This window comes from Orbicella franksi, chromosome 4, assembly GCF_964199315.1.
Source record: "Orbicella franksi chromosome 4, jaOrbFran1.1, whole genome shotgun sequence".
NCBI classification, from domain to species: Eukaryota; Metazoa; Cnidaria; class Anthozoa; order Scleractinia; family Merulinidae; genus Orbicella; species Orbicella franksi.
The window spans coordinates 9748980-9771274 of record NC_138148.1 but is presented as its reverse complement, the minus strand read 5'-3'; the positions used below and the strand labels follow the sequence as shown (position 1 = coordinate 9771274).

The 22295-nt window shown below is 38.3% G+C and overlaps 2 protein-coding genes across 2 annotated transcripts; one reads left to right on the top strand and one right to left on the bottom strand.

Moving 5' to 3' along the window:
• Positions 1 to 2906: 2906 nt before the first annotated feature.
• On the bottom strand, positions 2907 to 8771 carry LOC145483335 (monocarboxylate transporter 4-like). The gene is made up of 4 exons (XM_081461837.1): positions 8490 to 8771; positions 7263 to 7885; positions 5454 to 5823; positions 2907 to 3986 (listed from the first exon to the last, which is right to left on the bottom strand). The coding sequence occupies exons 1-4, from the start codon at positions 8689 to 8691 to the stop codon at positions 3790 to 3792; spliced, it is 1392 nt and encodes a 463-aa protein (XP_081317963.1). The 5' UTR covers positions 8692 to 8771; the 3' UTR covers positions 2907 to 3789.
• Positions 8772 to 9130: 359 nt separating this feature from the next.
• LOC145483325 (E3 ubiquitin-protein ligase RNF8-like) lies at positions 9131 to 21877 on the top strand. The gene is made up of 4 exons (XM_081461821.1): positions 9131 to 9364; positions 11805 to 12951; positions 17847 to 18215; positions 20138 to 21877. Exons 1-4 carry the CDS (start codon positions 9146 to 9148, stop codon positions 20182 to 20184), a joined length of 1782 nt encoding a protein of 593 aa, XP_081317947.1. The 5' UTR covers positions 9131 to 9145; the 3' UTR covers positions 20185 to 21877.
• Positions 21878 to 22295: the final 418 nt, after the last annotated feature.

Here is a 22295-nt window from a genome sequence, read left to right as displayed (position 1 = left end):
TTGAAATTCCACATTTACAATGGAGGCCGTCATTTAGCCTAAACAACAAGCACATCAATGAGAAAGGTAACTGCTTGAGTTTAACACATCAACATTGACAAAACCTTCAGCTCTTCCTTGATTCTTTCATATTTTTTCTATCCTCTATTTTGCAGAAATTTCAGTGTGTATAACATTATTAAACTGAATTTAAGATATACCTTGTAATTTCTAGGTTTCCATGCTGCATATACAATTCACCATTTCCTTTTTCCAATTCTGAAATATTTACTATCATAAATACAACCCAGTTACGCTTCCGAAAGCGTCTTGTTTTATTTCAAATGTTTCGCCCTGTCTCAGATACAGTTTCGTGATAATTGTGACACTACCAAACAAAGTAACTGACTTTAGAGTATTGCGAGATTCGTAGGTGAAACGTAAAATCATTTAATTTTTTAATCGACGTTGTCCTCGACGTCGCGTCCTGATTTCTTAAACCTCCTAATGTTAGACATTTTGCGGCTTGGCGCAAACTTCTTTAGTCGAAGCGTGGGGTCAAAGTCCATCTTTCCACGGATAGCAAGAGAAGCTATGATTGGTTAACCGTCAGCGAACGGAACTGACCGGTCCGTTGAGCAGACGTTCTTGGGGAAGGAACGCGTGAGGAGCCCTAAAAGCGTCTGCGTGGGAGGCTAACGGCGTTGAGCATCACAATACGTTCTCCTAGTTTGCACTGTTATTTCACACCATGGATAATCTCTTTACTATCCATGTTCACACATACGGGAAATGAAACTTATCCAATGAAAAATACCGTAATATTTCTCGGTTATTTGGCGCGCTGTGATTGGTCAATTTAACATGCCGTATTCTACTGTAAGACTCGCTAAAATTTAAAGTTGGTTTTGTTGCCAAAATGTTTCGGGAATTATCGCCAAGTGTTCTTAACTTTTATAGCAAGTCAATGCTTAAAACTTTATTTTACTGTAAATTGTGCATAAAGCGTGCTAACGACTTTAAAATTTTTGTAGATTTTTTTAAAAATAGATATCGTTATTTCCCAGGGCCACTATGGATACCTCGTTGTTGACCGGGCAACCCTGGTAAACTTACCTTACCTTAATTAATAGCTCACGTGAAAATTTAAACCTCTGCCAGCTCTGTAAACACTGGATATGTTCGTGCGACTTTGTGGATATACCTGTGAATTTGCTGCTAGATTAGTTCTGTGAATCACGACGGAAAAAGAAGACAACAGAATACAAGAACCTTGGGCCCACCTACCTGTAAGAGCTACGCCATTCTTTACCATGTAAACTTAAAATCACAATCACACTAGTTTTTTCTCCATTCCGTGAGAATGAAAAGAAGTGACCCGGTATCATTTATATTAACTTGACATGAAAAAAGCAATCTTGATGACTCTCTTACCTCTATAAACCAGCAACAGACCAGCGACAACGAGTCGACTGCCAATCAGAATCACGGAAGTCGCCATTACAGAGATTACTCTACTGAACTCCCAGCCGACCTGACTGAACTCAGTCTCACGGAACTAGTTGGCAATGCGAGGCGGTCTGCAACGACTGGCACTTTTTGTGTGTATGAATCATCTTACCAACACGACGTAACATGAAGCCAAAAAGCGGATTTTTTTCGATAGCTAGTCGGAAAAGTAAAACGTGAATGCCCCATTTGTGTTCTCTCGTAAGTGAGAAGGCAAGATTTCGTCATCAGCTGGACATTTTATAACGTTTCTTGGTGTAACACAGGAGCATATGCTCGAAGAATGTTACCCATTACCTCAGTGAATTATGGCTCTGTCAGTTCCAAGCCCGCCCAATTCCCGGGAATTAGACAGGCATTTGACATTTTCTTTTCCTAAGGTGTCAAATCAGCTTCACCGTGGGGCAGCTGATCCGCACAAAACTCGGCACACACCTTCTAGTTCCAAAGGACGAAAACGTCGCCAGCCGTGGCTGAAAAAGTACACTTGGCTTGTGGACGGTAGAGATGACAATTTCATGTACTCTTAAATCTAGGGAACTAATTCTAAGGCAGCTAGGTCTGAAACAGGGTATTGATTTAAGGGTCAGGTCATAAATAGGGTATGGAAAATCATAGAGTTTAGTCAAAACGGAATCCTGAGTCCTAGGGCAGAATTTTCAAAATATCGCACTCTTTCAACAGGCTGGTCTTTAAGACACCGAATGGCCAACCCGTGTCTACTTGCTATTTGTCCCCAAGTGTACGGAACACATGTTCATAGATCTGGGACTCACACTCTTGGGCCTGAGACTCGTAGTTTACTGGTTGTATGGGTCCCAGGACTCACTACAGCCTTTATCTAGATGGATCGATGTTCCCCGCATAGCGATGCTGGAGGCCAAGTGTGAAAGGAGTTTACGGACATGACTTAAAGTTGCAAGAGTGACGGAAAGTAACATTAATTTTAGATGATTTAGCATTGTAGCAAAGAAATAAATCTAAAACGTAAATATTATACAGCAATAGACCCCTTCACGCTCCAAGGGCCATTATGGGTAATCGGGGCAAGACTGCAAAGAAACAAAGCGGCAAATTGGTTGGTTGCTTGAAGGGGTGCATGGAATAAAGCCCTAAGTGACTTTTGAGGCAAATTTTGAGGCAGCCAGGATTGAAATACCTTAAGCAGCAATTTTCACAGTTTACTGATTTTAGTTATTGTCTTTAAAGAACTAGTAATAATTACTTGTAATTATTACTATTAGTACTATTATTCTTAGCGATTTTTACCTTCTATTACTTTCTTAAATGCACATTTTTAATTATTAAGATTAGTACAGATCATTTTGGCGAATTGTACAGCGCCTAGAGCAGGCATGGATAGGCGCTATATAAATATTTATTTATTATTTATTATTATTTACTATTATTACTACTAGTTCTTTTTGGCCAATAATGAAGACAAGAATAAATTGTTGTACTTGTTGGGGGGTACTTCAAAGCTGGTCAAACCAACCTTTTCCAAAAGTCACTTAGGGCTTTATTCCACTACCCCTGAGCCCCTCACAATGCCTACAACATTAGTTTGAACTACAAGGCGGGTCTGAAACAGGGTATGTATTGATTTAAGGGTCAGGTATTAAAGAGGGTAGGGAAAATTGCAGGTTTTGGTCTTAAATAGAGTAAGGTTTTTCAGAAGTGGGACGCACACCCCCACCTAATTTTTCTGGCAGCAACCCCCCTCGGGGTGTTGTAACTTGTAGACTGTCCTATTGAGGGCCCCAAGCTCTGATAAAAGCAAAGCAAACAAATAAGGTTTTGAGCAAAATTCCTGAGACATTTTTTCTTGTGCGTTCAGGAAAAAAACCATAGGAGAATGCAAAAATATATTTACTTCACTGTATCACATTATACACAGTGATAAATAGCTTCTAAAGAAATCAAAATAACCCTCTTTTTGATGACATAGAAAATTAAAATTTTCAGTAATGTCAATGTAGTGAGATCAATTATGTGGTTCTCTGGTGTTTTTCTCACTTTTTTTTTGGTTAGTAAATTACGTTTAATAATTGTACTACTCCTTGCTAACCTCAGTTTCAAATGGCATGTAAGCTTTGCTTGCGAGTCTTATAACCTTGGAGTATGAATGAACAAGCAGCCAATTTTATTGTCTTAATGTAATTCAGGCACGGTAAATTTTATGGAAACAAGAATAAATTTATCTTAAAAATTATGACTGCTTGTCAGAGCCCTCAATTCGTTTGGCAAGCTAAGGCATTTGAACTGCTGATTAAAAGTTTTGAGGCTCCTTTTTAGTGAGATTTACACCTGGGTCTCCCACAGCATTACACCTGTATGGTCATTGTGCATTGTGCTTTCTGAAGAGTCTGAAGGTTTGTAATTCTGCATCTTCTTTTTGTCGCAGATGAGGATTAGAAGCAGTGCTGCTGCTGTATATTCTGTTGCAGCAGCCATGATAAAAGATGGAACATATGTATGGAGACGATCCGTTATAAAACCTACGGAAGAAAAAGAAGTCACAATTATTGAGACGCTTACTTTGTATCTTCTCTTGCCTCTGATAAGCAACCAGATATACTTTGAACACAATAGACCAATTTCAATACATTAAAATTCAGCTTAAAACAATACACCTCAGTACGAGGCTCTGGGGAATAACTACAGAGTTTGTGGGGTTTATTCCGCAGAGCCTCATACTGAGGTCTATTGTGTTAAGCTGAATTTTAATATATTGAAATTGGTCTATAATTTGTTGGATAAATTTGATAAAAACATGATCACCTTAAAGTATGTTAGTATGATCCTAACTGTGTATCCTGTACTTAACTAAGGGGACACCCCAAGGTTCCAGATGAGTTTTCAATGTAGGGTGACGACAAGGAATTCCCATTGTTCCCACCAAATATTAATTAATTTGTTGGGTCATGTGGCTGACCTTTTAGGGTTTTTGACCTGAGACCCCCTACTTATCTGGAACACTGCACCCCCTGGATCCGTCAGTATCTGCTGGGAAGAAACGTTTGCGATTATTAAGGGCAGAGTCTGCTTAATATACGTTTCACTGCAATAAGAGCTGGGTCTGGATAATTTAAGTGGCTAAGCAGTGTGGACATCAGCCACAAAATTAGCAAGATTTATTTGATCTACATGTACTTTCCTGGTTATATGAAAGAGTTATGCACTTGTTGGGTGTGAGATGGTTAGTCTTACTCTGTGTCAAATGCCTTGGTTATCCACCAAATATTCTCCGTGTGTATGCGTGGAGTAACTGTTAGATTTTTAATTTGACAACTTAGATGCGGTCAGTTCATCATTGTTTGGCTCATTTTAAAATGCTATGATTATGCCAAATCATAGTTGGTTGCTTCTTTTATTTCCCACTAGAGTATGGGAATCTCCGTATTTTCAGTACTGGGAATCTGTATTCCATATACTCTGTATATGGGAATCTCCCTATTCTCCATTTTCTCCATAATGGTATTCTATCGAGATCCTAAATTTTTTAACTCTCCTTCACCTGAAATTTCTGGCTCTTCACCACTGGCATCTTTTAGGAAAAAAACTTAAAGCAATTATCGGTCTGTCATTAAATAAGCCTTGCCATTGATTACTTTATCTAAATTAGTCATCTGGTGTTTCTTGAGAGGGAACCTAAGCTTACAAGCCCCTTGGTTTTTATTAGGTTCCCTCATTATTTTGTTTTCTATCCTTTAATATATAAATTGTAGTTTTGTATCTTCATTGTAATCTTGTATATTAATTTTTGTTATTTATTAAACATTGTACTTTAATTCTATTTTTGTTTGTGTGGCAAATCAAAAAAAAATAAATAAATAAATAAAATCTGATCTGATGATTGAAAGTGGCAAAACTTATCTAAACATCTGTTAACAGACGCACTGCTGAGGGTGCTGTAGATATAACTTATATTATCTAGTCTGCCCATATTTACAGTGATAATTTACCTGCCAAAGGAGGGCCAGTGGCAGTTGTTGTTCCATAGAAAAGAGCAGATATACCAAATGCTGATGCTCTCTTACTTGGCTCCACACAGTAGAGTATGGTAATATTAAAAGTGCCTATTACAAGACCATCTGCTAATCCATAGGAAAAGGCAAATGCAATAAGCTGTCCATAGTGTTTAGCTTGAGAAAGAAAGACTGCAGACGAGCCATCTAAAATAAGACCAACCATGAACACATAGAAGGGATTTACACAACGTATGTTACACAAGAAACCGCTGAGCAATCGGCCAATAAATGTGCTGATACCGATGTAAATGAAAAGCCTTGAAGCTGCATCAGCTGACACCTGGAGGCCTTCTGCAAATTTTGCCTGCCACGCAAAAACAAAATGAGAGAATCAAATTAATATATTGTAAATAATACCATGATATCTTAGTGGCCAATAGTAGTTGGACACTTAGTACTTCTAGAGCCTTGTTGTACTTTGGCAAGCCCACAGGACAAGTCAAAATGCAAAATCAATGTACTGCAATTCTGAGTAATTACAGTCATATTCAGTGTCAAAACTGTCTTCATATAAGAAATTTATTTTTTATCTTGGAACTCAGAAGGCCTAACCCTAACCTTAAGGCCTGACATTCATTGCAATGCAAGTTAATGCCTATAAAAATGCAAGTGTGCAAATAGAAAAATGAAAAATGTAGCTACATTACAGCCAAAACATTGTGATTTTCACGTCTGCATTAATGTGATTCACATTGTACAAGCTTGGTGTGATTGTCGTTTCCTTGACAGACATTTTGAGGTCAGTCAGACGAGTATGGAATGAGATTGACTGTAATTAGGTTATGCCAGCCCTGTCAATTGGGCGGGAATACCAGTGATGGATCCTGGGTGTCTTCATATGAGCCCGGTTGACTGGGATGGCTCAGTTACTGAGATCTTGCCTCATTTTATCTCTCCTGTTTCCTTTGCTAAAATTTTGATGTGTTCATGAACATGCATATCAGAAGGCAGGCCAGCCCAGTTACCGAGATCATGGTTTTTAAAACTGAGAACTCAGCAATGGTGAACTGGGAAGAAAACTTTCCCATATAAACACTCAAGCATGGGTAACGGGGGCATACATTGTTTCAATTGACAAAATGGCTTTCCTTTTGTAACAGATTAGCCAAAATGGCATAATTTTTGCCTTGTATGTATTTCCACTTAAGAAGTATGCGAATTAGCTTTATTACAGAAGACTACATCGCAACTCGAGAGAGTCAACCAGGCTATGATAGGCTAGCTGTGAACAATGCAACTTTATGTGGTACCATTTTGGTTTTGTTTCATGAATTTCATCCCAGTTGAGCAGGCTGAAATTTCCTATATATCTCAAACAGACGACAAAATTCATCTTAGTAACCTGCAAGCTAGTCTGTTATTGGGCTTGTATGAAGAGGCCCCCAGACTTCTTTATAACATGGGGATCCCTTCAGGCTTTTAGTCAGGATTTGAAAAGTAGGCGTCCAAAACGTGCTATAGGGTCTGTTCAAATGAACAATTTGTAAGGCAACATATGAAAAATAAAACAATTTTGTTTAAAAAGTGGCCGTCCACAGGACGTCTGGACAACAATCTGGCTAAAAGCCTGGACCTCTTGGAAAATGTTTTCCAAAAGTGGGGTTCCAAATTTTGTTACTATTTTTATTATAAGTGCTTTGCCAAAAAGGGGACGCCAAGGTACCCTGGGCCCATCCCGGGCTAGATCTGCCACTGGATGATGCTAGTGTGAACAGCTTACATCTACACATAGCAGAATCTTACCAAGTGTAACCTTGGAACGTGATGTCCTAACAAGGCCAATGCAAATGAAAGGGTTAAAACAACAAACACCTTCTCCTTAAACACACAGAGATCTATCCACTTGTTTGGCTTTTCTGTAGTTCCTTCTTCCTGCTCATCTTGACTTTCTAATTCTTTGTCTTCTCCATTGTGGGCTTGGTTTTTCCCTTTCTTTGAATTTGTTACAGTGGGATCAAACGTTAAGCACAAAACACAAACAACTGCAATGATCCCAGCAGTTATGCGGTAAGTCTTTCTCCAGTCAAAGGAATCCAGCAAGGCTTGTAGGATAGGTGCAACAATAAAACCACCCAGTCCCGATCCAGATGCTATAATGCCAGTTGCTAAAGAACGGTACTTTTCAAAGTACTGTGATATTATAACATAGGAAGAAACAAAAAGGCAGCTGCTACCAAACCCAAACAAAACACTGTAAGTTACATACATGATGTAGATACTTGAAGCCAGAGACGAGAGTAAGAAGCCACTGACACACAATAATCCACCTGTGATTGCAGTTAAGCGGCAACCAAGTCGATTCACCAATGCACTGGTCAAAGGGCCAAGAGCAAACGTCAACGCTATTCCAACTGAGCCAACCCAGGCTGTGGAAGATATAAACAAAACAGCATAACTGTCATTTAACACAATTCAAATAATAAATCTACTGACTTAACACTAACACAAGACATAATACTGATGTCTGGCAAGCAATCCCTGGGGGGGGGGGGGGTACTTTGGGAATTTCTGGGTGGAGATGTGCCGCTGGGACCCTGGAACCCGTAGCCTATACCAGAGCTAGTTCAGCTGAATTTTGCTAACCTATACTAGAGTAAACTCCCCAAATCCCCCTATCTATCGACACTGTTGAGGCTGATTTGCGTAAGTTTAAACTTGGCGATTTAATTTTTTTTGTATTTTTGAAGTGGAAATTCCTGGTTTCCTTACTCTAGATAAAATCTTCAACCAACCAGTCAGTTTTGTGAAAAATGATACCCTATTCTAGACCCAAACGCTCTGATTTATATACCCTATCCTAGAGTAAACTGCTTAAAAATCATACCCTTCACAGCGGCACATACCTATATCGGCCATATATGGCAGTGCCACCCCCCTCCCCGCCGCCCGGGAAGCAATCATAGCGCGCGCTAGTAGTCTGCGAAAAACTGTAGTAATCCACCTTAAAAAGACCTAACAAAATCAACCGACCTGTTCGTTCCCGTGTTTCCTGAAAATAGTCCATTAGTACGGGAAACAGAACTCCAAAGTTGAGCGAGACGCCCAACGACAGAACAATCAAGAACGTGGCACAGAAACAAACTAGCCATGACCAGGGACTGTCAAGTTCTTTCCTGCAAATGCTCCCGCATTGAGGTGAATTTGCTGAGAAAAGTCCGAAGCATGTCATCATTATTGTTCTAAAGTTCCAACGAGAGAGATCAAAGAATTTGATCAGCCTTTAACTGTAAAATCCATTTTCACTCAACTACCACATGAATGTAGACTGACTGGGCGAAATGTGGCACGACTGGTGAACCTATGTTACGCACGTGACAATCTGGGATTTTTCCTAATTGTACGTAAAATGATGTGAGGGAGGGGTAGCTAGAGACGAGGTGGTTTACCTTTTCTGTACTTTAAAGAGTATGTCCCCTCTTCTAATTCTGCCACTTTCTTATTCCTTTTCGTTTTGATCACGACTTTTTAAATTTTTATTTATTTATTTTTTTTAAAATGAACTTCCCTTGAGGAAGCCACCCCTAGTTGCTGAATAACTGACTTCCTCTCTACCCTCCCCCTAAAATACCCTTGTTGTTCATGCATGCAGACATGCGCACTGTTACGTCATCTGGTAAACACTGCAAATGGCGCACCTTCGGAAAACGGTTCCAGTTTGCGGGAAGAACGATTCCTTTTGTCCAAACAGCATCCTACTTTTGCCTGACAGACCAACTACCTTTGGAAGAATAATATCTCCCGATACAAATGTCCGGTTATTGTCGAAAGCGACGCCTTTGATGATTTCTCGCAGACATGCCACGGTTTCTCTTTCGGCGGGTAAATGGACGATAACCGACCATGAGGTACAATAAATAGCTAGGCTTTATTTTTATCCGGGACGTTGATAACGCTTTGATATTTTTATTTAAAAACGTTGCTCAGTGTGGTTTTTTTTCATGTGGTTTGTATTTGGGTTTTATTCGGGGTGCTCAACCGAAATTTCTAAGCTTACATGCACTGTGTTTGCAGTGGTCAAGCGAGAGAGCTTTTCGCGTTTGTTGTTGTTTTTTTTCGTTGATGAATAATCAATGAGTTTGGATGGTTCGCAGCTGGTTGGATAACACACAAAAGACCACCTTAAATCATGGTTATTAAAATCTGACTTCAAAACAAAGGTTTCTTACGTAGTTTAGATTGCGCTTTAAACAGCTGGCTCGAAAGCACTCTTGATAATATAAGCTCTGCGCAGTGAACAAATATAGACTCCTTTATTTCTTCGTGTTCCTTCTTGTGTAGCTGATATCTTGTAAGAATGCGTACATTCAAAATAGATTTGTTTGCAAAGAAAGTATATATATTTTTTGTTTTTAAACTGTATTTCAGATTTAAGCTTATATAGATGTATTTATTTAAGGGGAAAACTTTTTGAGTTGAGTTTTTGAGTTGGGCTTTTAAGTCTTGCTTTAATGATATTTGTTACTCGTTCCCATTAATAAATTAAAAGCTTGTTACTTATGTTCCTTTCAGTACACTGGTGGAAAATGTGATATGGTATAGATCCTGCCACAAAAGTTGTAAATTGCCCGCTTGGTCGAATCATAGATTTCTATGATAAATTGATTATCTGCTTGATCTAAACGGAATACTGTATTTCTCAATAATTACATGTATAGTTGCATTGATCTTCTGCCAAAAATTTTAATCCTAGCCATGCCACATAATTTTAAATTCCAAATCACTCTTGATTCTCATCTCTAATATTTTTGGTGAAGAAGGTGCATATTTTGCGTAATGAGTATTTTGAAGTTACCATAGTAAGGTATCTCAGTGTATGAAATTGAAATATACTTTTGGTCAAATTCTAAATTCAATTTTTATTGTGGCTCATGAGTGCATTCTTTTCATGTGATTAGTGAATCATTACAGTGATCCATCTAGAAAAAGGCAGCAGTGAGTCTAGGGACTCACACAGCCAAGAACCTGTGAGTCCCACACACAGGAGTGTGAGTCCCACACTCATCATTATATGAGTTGTACCTTTGAATAACACATTCAATTAATAAAATGAGCTTTGTATTTTATTAGTTACTTTTTTTTTTTACTTTGGAGGGCCATCTTGTGTTCGAGGAGACCAGCATGCCAATTTAGAGTGGTGTTTGAAATCTTCTTTACTCATTCCGTTCTAATTCCTAGCCTCTGAGCAGACTGTACAATACATATAATTCCCATTTTTCTTGTAGACCAGCCATGCATATGTTTTGGGCCACGGCTCAAAAAATCTTCGTTCCTTAGATTTTGCAGATTTTGCTTGGGCTGATTCTTCATTGTCTTCATTCGCTTTTGCATCACCCTTCTCTATTGCAGTTGCTGCTTCTTGTTCTTGATGTTTACTCGCTTGGGGCGGTTTTGCAAATGAGAGCTTTTGTTGCCCCTCCAGGGGCTTAAGTTTTTTCTTCAGTCGCATATAATTGGAATAACAATGTCTGCCCTAGGAAAGCAAGCAGGAAGAGACAGAAAGCATGTGTATGGAATTGGAAACCATACACTTCTGTAACATACTGCTGATCATGAAAATTGAGCCTGCAATGACCAGAACGTAATGGCGTTCGCTTTACGATCATCCGCTGCTTACTTTGATACGTATTTTGAAATTTTTCATAAATAGAGAAGAAAAGTCATCAAGTCATGATCGTAATAGAGAGAAGGTAATTTTTTTGCGTCCAATTGAACGCATCTGGGACTAAATTTGGGCATCTTTTAGGAAAATTAAGAGTTTGAGACGTGGGACGTGCAGGCAGATGGATCACTGCATTATCAGAGTGTAATGCTGACTTGAAACATAGACCTTTTAGTACTTTGGCATAAATTTGGCATTTGCATGAATAAGGCAAATGGGAGTCATTTTGCTAGGACATTTGTACAGTATTAGTATAGGCAAGAATATAAATGCGTGTGCAATTAAGGATTTAAATTATGAGTGATATTTAAAAATTCTCTTAAATTATTTCACTAGCCTTTAGGCGAGCACAATTTGAAAGAATTTTCAAATATCACAAGTAGTGTAAATCCTTAATTGCTCGAGCTTTCAAACGATTACTCATTTATTAAATGACAGAAAATTGCGAACATGCGCATGAGATAATTTGCAATGCAGTGTAAATTAAAATTAACGATAAATTGGGCTGCTCTCAGGTAATCACAATGAAGTAATTTACTCAGTTATATAACAACATATAAGACATCATCTCGGTGTTTTTTTTGTGCAAAGCAATACTTTTGCATTTTTTTAAATTTTTGTTTCAGAGTCTAAATGGAGTCTTCATAAATGGCAACAGAATTCAGCCCAATACCCGTCATGTTCTGGAATTTGGTGACAAAGTTGCTTTTGGTGTTGGGATAGATTCTAGTCCACCAGAGTTTGAATATGAGTTTGAACCTGTAGGAAAAGGTTGTAAAAGACGTGCAGATACACCTCTGTCAAGAAGCAAAGGAAATTCTGTTAAACATAGAAAGATTGTGGCAGAAAGTGGCAGCTATGTACAGGTAACTTCCCCATTAAGTGCAGACCATCCTGCTGTACATGAAGTGATCAGCATGGCCGAGGAAAAGATTAAGAAATTGAAATTATCTTTAGAGGAAAAGGAGAAATGTCATGCAGATGTGGTCCTGCAATTGGAACAAACAGAGAAAGAGTTGCAAGCCAAGCTGCTGGATCAGAAGGCTACCTTAGAACAGGAAAAAGAAGAGCTTGAAAGTGCACTTAAAACTCTGTTCGCAGAAAAGTTAGTAGAGAAGGAAGAACAATTGAATCAGGAATTAAAAAGCCAAAAGGAAAGTTTGATTGCGGAAAAGGAGCAGGTTGAAGTACAGCTGCAAGAGGAATTGAATAGAAAGCTAGAAGAAAAAGACAAAGAGCTAGAAAATCAGTTGACTCGGCAGAAGCAAGTGCTGGAGCAAGTGATTGCTGAAAAGGAGGCTCAGCAGAATATGCTGCATATGGAATTAGAAAACTACAAAGCCTCCCAAGCTCGAATGCAAGACTTGGAAGCCAATGAAAGAAGGATGGAATCGACTTTACAGGAGCTACGGCAGATTGTGGAGTCCAAAAACGAAGAGCTTCTTAAACAGCAAGAAGAGACAAAGAGAGTCGAGGAGGCCACAAGGAAAACAGTCATAGAGCAGATGGAGGATGAGTTTACTTGCATCATATGCCAAGACCTTTTTATTAATTCTACTACTTTACCATGTGCCCATTCCTTCTGTGAGTACTGCTTGAAATCCTGGCTGCAGAAGAAGAGCAACTGTCCAATCTGTCGTCAACCCATAATGGGAAGGCCCGTCAGGTCCCTTGTTCTTGATAACGCCATTGCCAAAATGGTGGAATCTATGGATGAGGAGACCAAGACAAGACGGCAGACAGTCAGCCAGGAAAGGGAAGAGTTGAAAAGAGGTAATATGGTACAAAATGCAGTGATCATCATTGATGGCTAAATGAGGCAGTGTTGCTGTTCAAACCCCCTATCTACGACTATTCCACCTTGTCTTTTGACTAGGTGACTAGGTGTAACTAAGATCTGTGCCAATATATGAGAGAAAAGTAATGATGTGTTCCTGATGTGAAAATGATGGCTTACCCAGTAAAGTGATTTCTCTTTGCATGGCTCATGTACCTTCAAATCTAAGACCATTGTTAGTCCAAAGTAGTCTTGTAATGTACGCGAAGAACAAAGAGATTGAGAAGTCTCCTCTACAATTGAATTTACAGTGTCAGAATATGCAGAAATAGAGAGTCACCGTAACTTACAGATTAAAGTACAAGAAGAACTGCAAAGTCTATCAGTGGCAAATTTCTGCGGTACGGAAGTTTACCGGATTACAATCCTATAAAAATACCTGCCAAAAACAGAGTACTATGTAACAAGTTTGTTGAAGACAGATTGAATTACGAGTATCAATTTCAAGCTCTTACTCACCAATTTCTTCAATATGCAAATATTACTTCTAGTCTCGGTGATGCAGTCCGAACCCGTTTGAAAGAGAGTAATTGGTGATGTGCATATCTATTTTGCCGTTAATTGTGATAATGTGATTACAACTATCTGAGATAGACGAAGGAGACAAATATTCTACAGTGGTTTTATCCCGTACTGTCCGTCCGAGATGTAGCTGAAGATTCGATTCAAGGCCAAAAGTATTTACGCCGAAACCGTGACCATTGAATTAAGTTTCTGTAGTCGGTAAGTAAGGCATGATAGACGTCCAGACTTAAGGGTTGGTAACACACCATAGGATTCACTGCATTTGTTCCTTTAGTCATGTCAGCATGTGCATTCATTTACAAAATATGTTCTGTTTCTAACCCTTTCACCATATTCACCACACAGACTATTTTAAAATGGGCATCATTGGGAGCAAGTTAGTACAGTTTTATAGTAGTTATTTTTGATAAAAGTTAACTAGTGTGCGTGATCAAGTCATACAATACTTGTAAGTCAAGACGTGTATGACAACAGAGAATTTTACAAATCAAGGTTGTGCTGAACAGTTTGTGCACTACAAATGATGCAAAATTGCTCAATCAGTAACATCAAAATTGCTCTTTTGGAAATGTGTGCAATATGTCATGGCTTGTTTTAGATCTGACAGCTTTTCTACGCTGTGTATTTCAACAGATGTCTTGTAGAGAACTATGAAGGTATAGGGACCTACCTATTTTCAATGGGTTAGTTTGCTAACCAAACCATGCAGAATGTTGGAGAATAAGAAGCACAAAATACAAAATGGATCAGTTTCAATTTTTTCCACCATCTTGAATGTTCATTGTTTTGTTAATGGAATTCTCTTGCTATTAATCTGGTAGAAAAATAGTGTAAGAAACATGTTTGTTGTAAACAAACTATTAAATTCAGTGGCTACAAATCTCTGCTATTTTGGGTTTTGAAACACTGGCACACCACTATTTTGGATTAGGTGAGGTTACATGGTGACGTAGTGAAAGAACTGTTGTTTTCTGATCATAATACTGGTAGCCTTTCGGCATCGTATTGTTCCAAAGGCTGCAAGTGGTGCAATAAAATCCCAATAAATGGCTGATATTGGTATCCAGTGGTGAAATGTTTTTTTTTTTTTAATTTTATTTCAATAAATTTTCAGTTTTGGCGATATTGCCAATAATTTAATTGCAATTTGTTCCAATCAACAGGAGAGGTCTCCTTTAATGGTGGCCTACTGGTTTTAGGAAATGATTTCATGACATTTACAAGAGGAAAAGGACTCGGCTTTTTTAATTCTTACATTGGCAAAGAAAACAATCTGTTTTTTTAAAGGTTCGGTCAATTTTTTAGTAGGAATAAAAACATACAGCCAATTTTACTTTCAGTATGTACTTATTAATTAATGTATGAAATGTTGAGCACAGTGCAATGTAGGTCAAGCAAAGTAGGTAGTTCGTGGTGTGAGACCTGTGCAGAATGTCCTGAAGCTAAAAGTAGCCGCGCTAACCCTACAGTACAACTGTTGTGAACACTAATTTATACCAGGATTACTAACTCTTTGTAAACCTATCCCTGTAACTAACCATAACCTGTTAGGGCTTTAATAGTGTACCAACCAGGAAAGCAATACAGTGGAACCCAGTTAATCGGTCACCAACGGGCCAGAAAATCTGGTATTAACAGGGTGGCCATATTAAAGGGGTTCTTTAAATAAGAAAATGGCTGACTAAGCTTTTGTTCGGTCCAGAATAAAGTGTCCGTAATATTTAGTTGGCTGTATGAATGAGATTTTTCCAGTGCATTGTGTTGTGTCTTCTTTGGTTGCTGCAGCCCTATTGAATTGTGGTGAAAGGGTTAAATATCTGTCATTTGCAAGGGTTATCAACATTAATTTTAATTTCTCCATAAAACATCAGTACATTGTCAAGCAGACAAGTCATGAGATTAAAGAAAATCATCAACTAGGGGTGCCTTCTTTATGTACTTATACTGCCAAATTCTCAGGGCTGGATTACAGGGGATGTGCCAGTCAAAAGAAAGTTTCAATCTTGCATATTTAGTCTCAAAGGTTTACTCTATGAAAGTACTGTTAAGAAATTTGGAGAATGTTATTTTATAAAAGAACTAGGACTGGAATGACTTGTGTTCAGACAACGTTTTGTCCATTTTCATAAATGCAGCGAAAAAAATGAACAAGCAAAAAGGAAAAATAGAAACTTAACAAATCCCTGCAACATTTGTTTAGACCAACCTCTGGTATTTATAGTAAAAATAATAGGCTTTGAAAATGTGTAATATCTTTTAACAATTTAGGTATTTTTCAAATAGTTAATAAAATAAATTCAACCTTTAAGGAACATATGTCAGTGTTGTTTTTGGGATTGTAACAACAAAAAATGTCAGTGTTAGTTTTGCAAGTATGGGTAAGACTTGGTGACCTACATTGCGGCCAGGATGTTGTTCTGTAAATATGGTTGGTCAGGTCCTACTACTTTGAAGTATATCCATCATTTAGAGAGGTGTACTAAATGTGGAATGTTAATTTACTGGTAGTAAATATTTAAGGTTTAAAACTCAACTGTTTGTGTTAATTGCTTCTGGGCTACTCCATTGTCCGAGTAATTCACTTTTGCACAAACCTTGATTATGTTTCAAAGAATATGAATAAAATCTTGCTTTGGATTTAGATATCTTTGTAAACTACAGTAGTATACTAACTATACTGTTAGTGTCTGGAGCGTTGCAGTTTTGAATGCCTTGATATGCAATTATTGAGTACACTGTAAATAGTTGTAGCTGCTGTGTTGGTTATACAATTATAAACAATTTTTGGATGAGGTTTTTGTGATATCCAGAATAATCAAGGTCGAGGTAGGAGTTATAGGCTTTGGCTGATAACCCTTACCAAGACCTTGATTATTCTGGATATCAGAAAAACTCTAAATGTTTTTGCTTCTTCACTAACGGCAATAAACACAAAGCGTGCAAACTTGACATGATTACCCTTAGAAATCATGCACCGCGGTAATACATGACATGATTACCCATGACTGTGAGTGCCTTTGACATGATAATTGTATAATCTGCAGCTAGATGATGTCACAGCTGCTGATTTCGAAAATTCACTGTACACTTTTGGCCAATCAGAAAAGAGATAGTGAGTTCAATGTATAATAATAATGCTACAGACCAGGAAAAAGTTCGTCGTAGCTCTATGGAATGAGGACATTATTGGTAGGGAGGGGTGGGGAGTAGGGTGTAGTTCCTGTTACCTCAGTTTAAATTTTGCTCCCTCCTGATAGGGTACCACTTATCAATGTTTGTTCTTGTGTAGTCAGCACTACTATAAAAAAAGTAGTACAGTTTGAATTGTCTTGATTTTTCCCAGCAAGGGCTATTTAGATATTAGTTTTGATCATGGTTCTTTTTTTCTGGCTTTCTACTTTTGCTGATGAAGAAACAATAGGAAAAGAAATAAAACAAACTACTAACTAAAAATAAAGTCTACTCGGCGATTAATGGTCTGATAAGTTGCTTTCATTCACGAAGCCTCACACTTTTTAAGTATGATGTTAAAGGTTAATTCCTTGGACTGTTGGCAGATATTACATTAGATAAGACACCCAAATTTTAAGCTTTTGTTCACCCATGTTCTGTCCCTTTCCCTGGCTCTCCTTCCATTGACTATTAAAATTAAGTATTCTATAACTACAGTGTGTCGGTCATCATCTGGACTTCATTAAGTTTTGTCTCCTTATGGGAACAATTTTGACCTTGCCTAAACAGTTCTGTTATAAGAAGAAAAAGAAACTGGAATTATTTAACACTGTATTCACTTGTGCAGTTGTAGTTACCCCTGTCTGATGGTGAAAACAAAACTAGTGTAGCTTAAATGGACCTTGAGAGAAACTTGAATTCACTAGATGGAACCAGTTTGCTTGGGTAATAAATATTTAGCTTGTTATGATGCAAATTTTCTTTTTTGTGTCTGCTTGCAATGTACTGAAACAAAGTTGCACTTACATAGAAGAACACAATACTGCATACAACCACTGATTTTAGTTACAGCTACATGACTTCAGTTTTCATTTGAATAGAGTTGTCAGTGTTGTAACTTTATGTTTGTGACTGTTAGTTACTTGTTAATGTTATGCCCTGCCCGCCTTCCCACTCGGCCATTCATTGGGAAGGAGTTGAACATAAATTATTGTTGCATTTGAGGTCCATATTTCAACTAAACTTGTGACAGTTTGTTGTGGCATCACTTTGGTACTCCAAAACGTTTTTGAAATCATGAAAAGACCTTCAAGAATATGCTTTTGCCTAACTTTCCCATTGATTTACTGTTCAGCTGCTTCTGGAGTTACACCTGGTTCACAGGACTATCCGATCACCGTGAATGATGGTGAACAAGGCAACCACAGTCAGGGTAACATGGTTACAGCAGCAACAACACAAAACACAGCTCGGCATGCAAGAGCTAGGGCACCTTATATCCGAGGAATTCAAATTCAAGAGCAACGCCCTGCTGCCCATCAGAGAAACTACTATCACAGGAATTATGTCAACAGGTATTATGGTAACCATGGTAACCATAGTGGTGGTGGTGGTGGTGGATATCGTTATGGTGGTGATTATGAGAGGCAACCATATCAGGAAAATTATATGCATGGTCCACCAGCAACATTCCATCCAGGTTATGGCCATTGCCATTTGTGTGGTAAGTATTATTGACCATTTAGCCTTGTAGGGCATGGTGGCCTCATGGTTAGATGTAATTTGTCATAATCGGTATTGACATAAATTAATTTTTTGTCAACACAGAACGGAGAACTGGGTGGGAGAGTAGTACGCAAAGGCTCATGGGTAGTACATTTAAAAAAGAGACAGTTGAGAAACTTGTGACATTCTACGGTCAGCCTTGCCACTAGCACTTTCCCATAAGGTTTATTTTTATTGTATGATTAGCGTCATGATTTGTTTTTTCATTTTGTTTATAGATCAACCTTTAAACCCCATAGGTAGTGCCACTGCATTTGGTTGGGGGTACACAGTCCCTATTTTTCCAAACGAGGCTTTTGGGGTTTACGTGTCTGGCTTTGGCGCATGTAGGACCTTACTTGATGTATCACTTGTCCGCTTTGTTGTAAGCTTATTGTCGCAAATAAAACATATCCTGGGCCTGGCTGACCAATGCGCCCATGCCTCAACCTCAGAGTGTGTTCGGTTGTGTAGTGAAGGCAAAATTGCACTTGTCTCTGGATCAAGGGGTCTGGGTTTGAACCCTGACTGGGTGAACCCTGACCGGGGACATTGTGTCGTGTTCTTGGGGAACACACTTTACTTTCGCAGTGCCTCTCCACCCAGGTGTACAAATGAATACTGGCAAATTTAATGCTGGACTAGCATCCCAACCAGGGGAGAGTAGAAATATTCCAAGTTGCTTCATGATAGAGAGACCTGAATAAGCTTCAGCCTGATGGGCCATTTGGCTTGTATTTACATGTATACTTAATCTTTACCCAACCTTGATCTCCTATAAGACAGATTTTGCTCAGAGTTCAAGCAATAAGTGCAAAAATTATTTAGTGAATATACTAAAAATCTGGTCAAGGCATGGTTGCATTTTGAGTACTATTTGGCACATCTTAATTTAAGTCATTTCTCTTTAGTTAGTAGCCACACAATTACATTCCTAAGCATTCCCCAGAAAATGTATGTCAAACCCCATAAGAATGCTTTAAGGGTGTGTTGTTTTGAACTGACATGAAATGTCCCTTTAATTAAATATGGATAACTTCAAATTCAATTTTCTCTTTTGAGGTCAGCTTGAGAGCTGAAGTCTCAATAGGTTCCGGTTAGTCGTGTGCAAAATGTTACTATGCTATGAGATTTTTTGTTAACTTATTTTTGCCTTTATTGCTTGAATCTTCAGCATAAACCTTCCTAACTTTTATTCATTACTTATAGTGCACAATTCTGTTCAGATATCTTGAAGGCTCTTATGAGAAAGATGATCAGAAATGCTGAGACACTATGACAGAAAATACTACAAGTGATGTAAATTCATCTTAAATAGAATCACATCAGTGCCTATGTGGCACTCGGAGGGTTTCAGAGATTCTTTGCTGTTCACCCTAGTGGACAGCCACTTGCTTGCATGGGCCTCCTCCCAACTCTTCCATTCCAGCTCCATTCCTTTCCTTTTCCACCCTTTCTTCAGCGAGTTGATCTTGGTCTTGCAACACTTGTCGCACCCATTGGAGGCCAGGTCAATATTTTTTTAGGATCGTTAGCAGGTTACATCCTCATTAAAAAAGAAAAAACCATTCCAATGCCGATGCCTCTTCTTTACTTTGTCACTGAATGAGGGACATCGAGACCTCCTATATAGCTGTGATGTTATTTGCTTAATAACAAAAAATATTGTGAAACATCAAAGCTGTACGAAAGCGATTACCAAACTGTTCTTAGAAGTATACCTTGTCCTAATCATTTGTGGCGGAAATTTATGTTCCCACAAATACCAGACTACTGATCCTTAAGTCTTGCGCTTGTAAATCATTATAATTTGTAACTGTTGTTAAAACAGTTAATTTGATAATGTGCGTTAAATAATGGGGTTTAATATTTTATCTACAGGGATGAGAGGCCACTGGGCAAGGGGATGTCCTCTAAATAATCATTAGAATTGGAATGCTGGGCAAGTAGTGGCTGTGGGCCACGAGCAGTGCAGCTACATAAGATGATGTGGAGCTAAATGCTTTAAATGTGTATCACATCGTTCTGATATTAAGGATTGAGAGAAAATGCTTACACTGAAAGATTGAAATGTACTGTTAGCTGGTTTGTTGCTGTCAAAGGTCAATTAAGCTTGTTAAATATTAATTTATTATTCCCAAACCTTGAAAGAAGCAGACAGAAATTTATTTGCTATAATCTGATAAGAATACGCATATTACTACAATTTAAAGAGATACATAAGGGAGTTCGTAGGAACTGACAGAATTAAAAAAAACTAAGCCATGGTCTTAAATTTAATCATATGGTAACACTATTTTTCATACAAGACTGAACTGTTGTATGGCATAAAGAATCACTTGACACCAAGGTTATTCAGTGAAAAAAGTATCAAATCGTGGTAATCTGGAGGTGCCTACTAGAAGCATGTTTAGGTACAGTAATTTATACAGGGCTGAGAGGCGCAATTATTAAAGTGCTACACTTCCCTTGATAAGCACAGTATTAGTGTGGTGAGGTGGAAAGGGGTTTAACCTGTTTGTTTCCCTAACCCCCTTTTAGAGACCACGCCCTTTAAAGGAGGGTAGACAGGTATACATCACTAGTCTCGTGGGAAACTATTGTTAAGGGTGGATGAGGTTTTGCCCTAAGGTAACAAATTATGTTAAAGAAAGATCACATCATGGCATTATTAAGGCAGGTATATTATTTCATGTAAGTACAATGATGTATCAGTTGTGATAATTGATTTCTAGTTGAGGAATGATTCAGTTAAGGATAAGTATCGGATATTTTGCTATTACGGGGGTATTTTGTCTTGTTTCTAACTTGCTGTGAGTCGACAGTAACTGCCAGAAAGTTTGATTTCTGATCTCATTAAGTAATTATGATATTTTTGGCTGGTTGCTTATTAGGTCATGCTATTTTGGCAGTTAAGGTATGCCAAGTTGGCAAGTCTAAACAACCAAATGACTACGTGATTAAATCTTTGTTGAACGGGGCACGACAATTAAGTTGTCTACGAGTCGTCTAAAGCGATTATTCTCCTAAGGTTCAACGAACACGAGGACTTTCCATTTACAAGGTGCTAGTAAATTATGTTGGCACATTTCATCTCGTCCGTTCAAAATTACCTGCTGAGAAATTTGGTATTTTCCGTGAAAATATGCCGTAGTGGTTTACAACGGCGAAATTTAAAACAACATATTCCATTTACCACTCGTGACTCACCATATATGTCTAAGAGATGGGTTGTTGACATGCATGATAACCCTCACGAATCCATCGTTCATCAGGTGACAGGCCGCGATTTTTTTAAGAAAAAAGAACAAAAGTGAATTCTGTGCCCCAGAGGGCCACATTATCCGGTATGAATGAATTTTTTCCAACAGAATTGTTTTCGAGGATTTCTATCCCATTTGACTGCTCTTTCAAACCGAAATTCCAATACCAGTTTAATTGCCAAAATAGCATGACCAAGTTACTTCTTAAGTATTAAACTTGACAAGAGGATTACAAAACTTGAAATACGTCACTGAATATCACTGAGATCGGATTGTAACAAACGCTATATTTAACTTATTTCTCTGTAAATATTTGTAACGGGATAAAATTAAAACTTGAGGATTTAAAAAAAAAAAAGTGTTCTTGGTCCTTTTACCTCTTTTCGGTATGTCTCACAAGAGGAAGATTTCATTGCAAATTCTACGTATTGTGTTTCAGAGGTGAGCAAGCGCTCTGAGTAAGCGCTCGCTTGAAGTTTACGAAACTGCGATGAAGTGTTCCTTTTTTCGGCGAACTTGTGATCGCACGTTGGAAGTTTACGGAATCTATCCGGTCCGTGAACTTGGGATTTTTCAGTCTTGCAATAAATCTCTAGCTTATTAAGCAAGCTTGCTGGGGACTGTTCTTCGTGAGTATCGGACCTTGGTACCGGTCTTTTTGTAGACCTCGCCGCGCTCGGTCCGTTTATTGTCCAGAAATCAGGCCGACAATCTCCTGGTACGGCCCTTGCACTTGGTTAATAAACAGATATATATATTTAAGAGTGTTGCGGTAT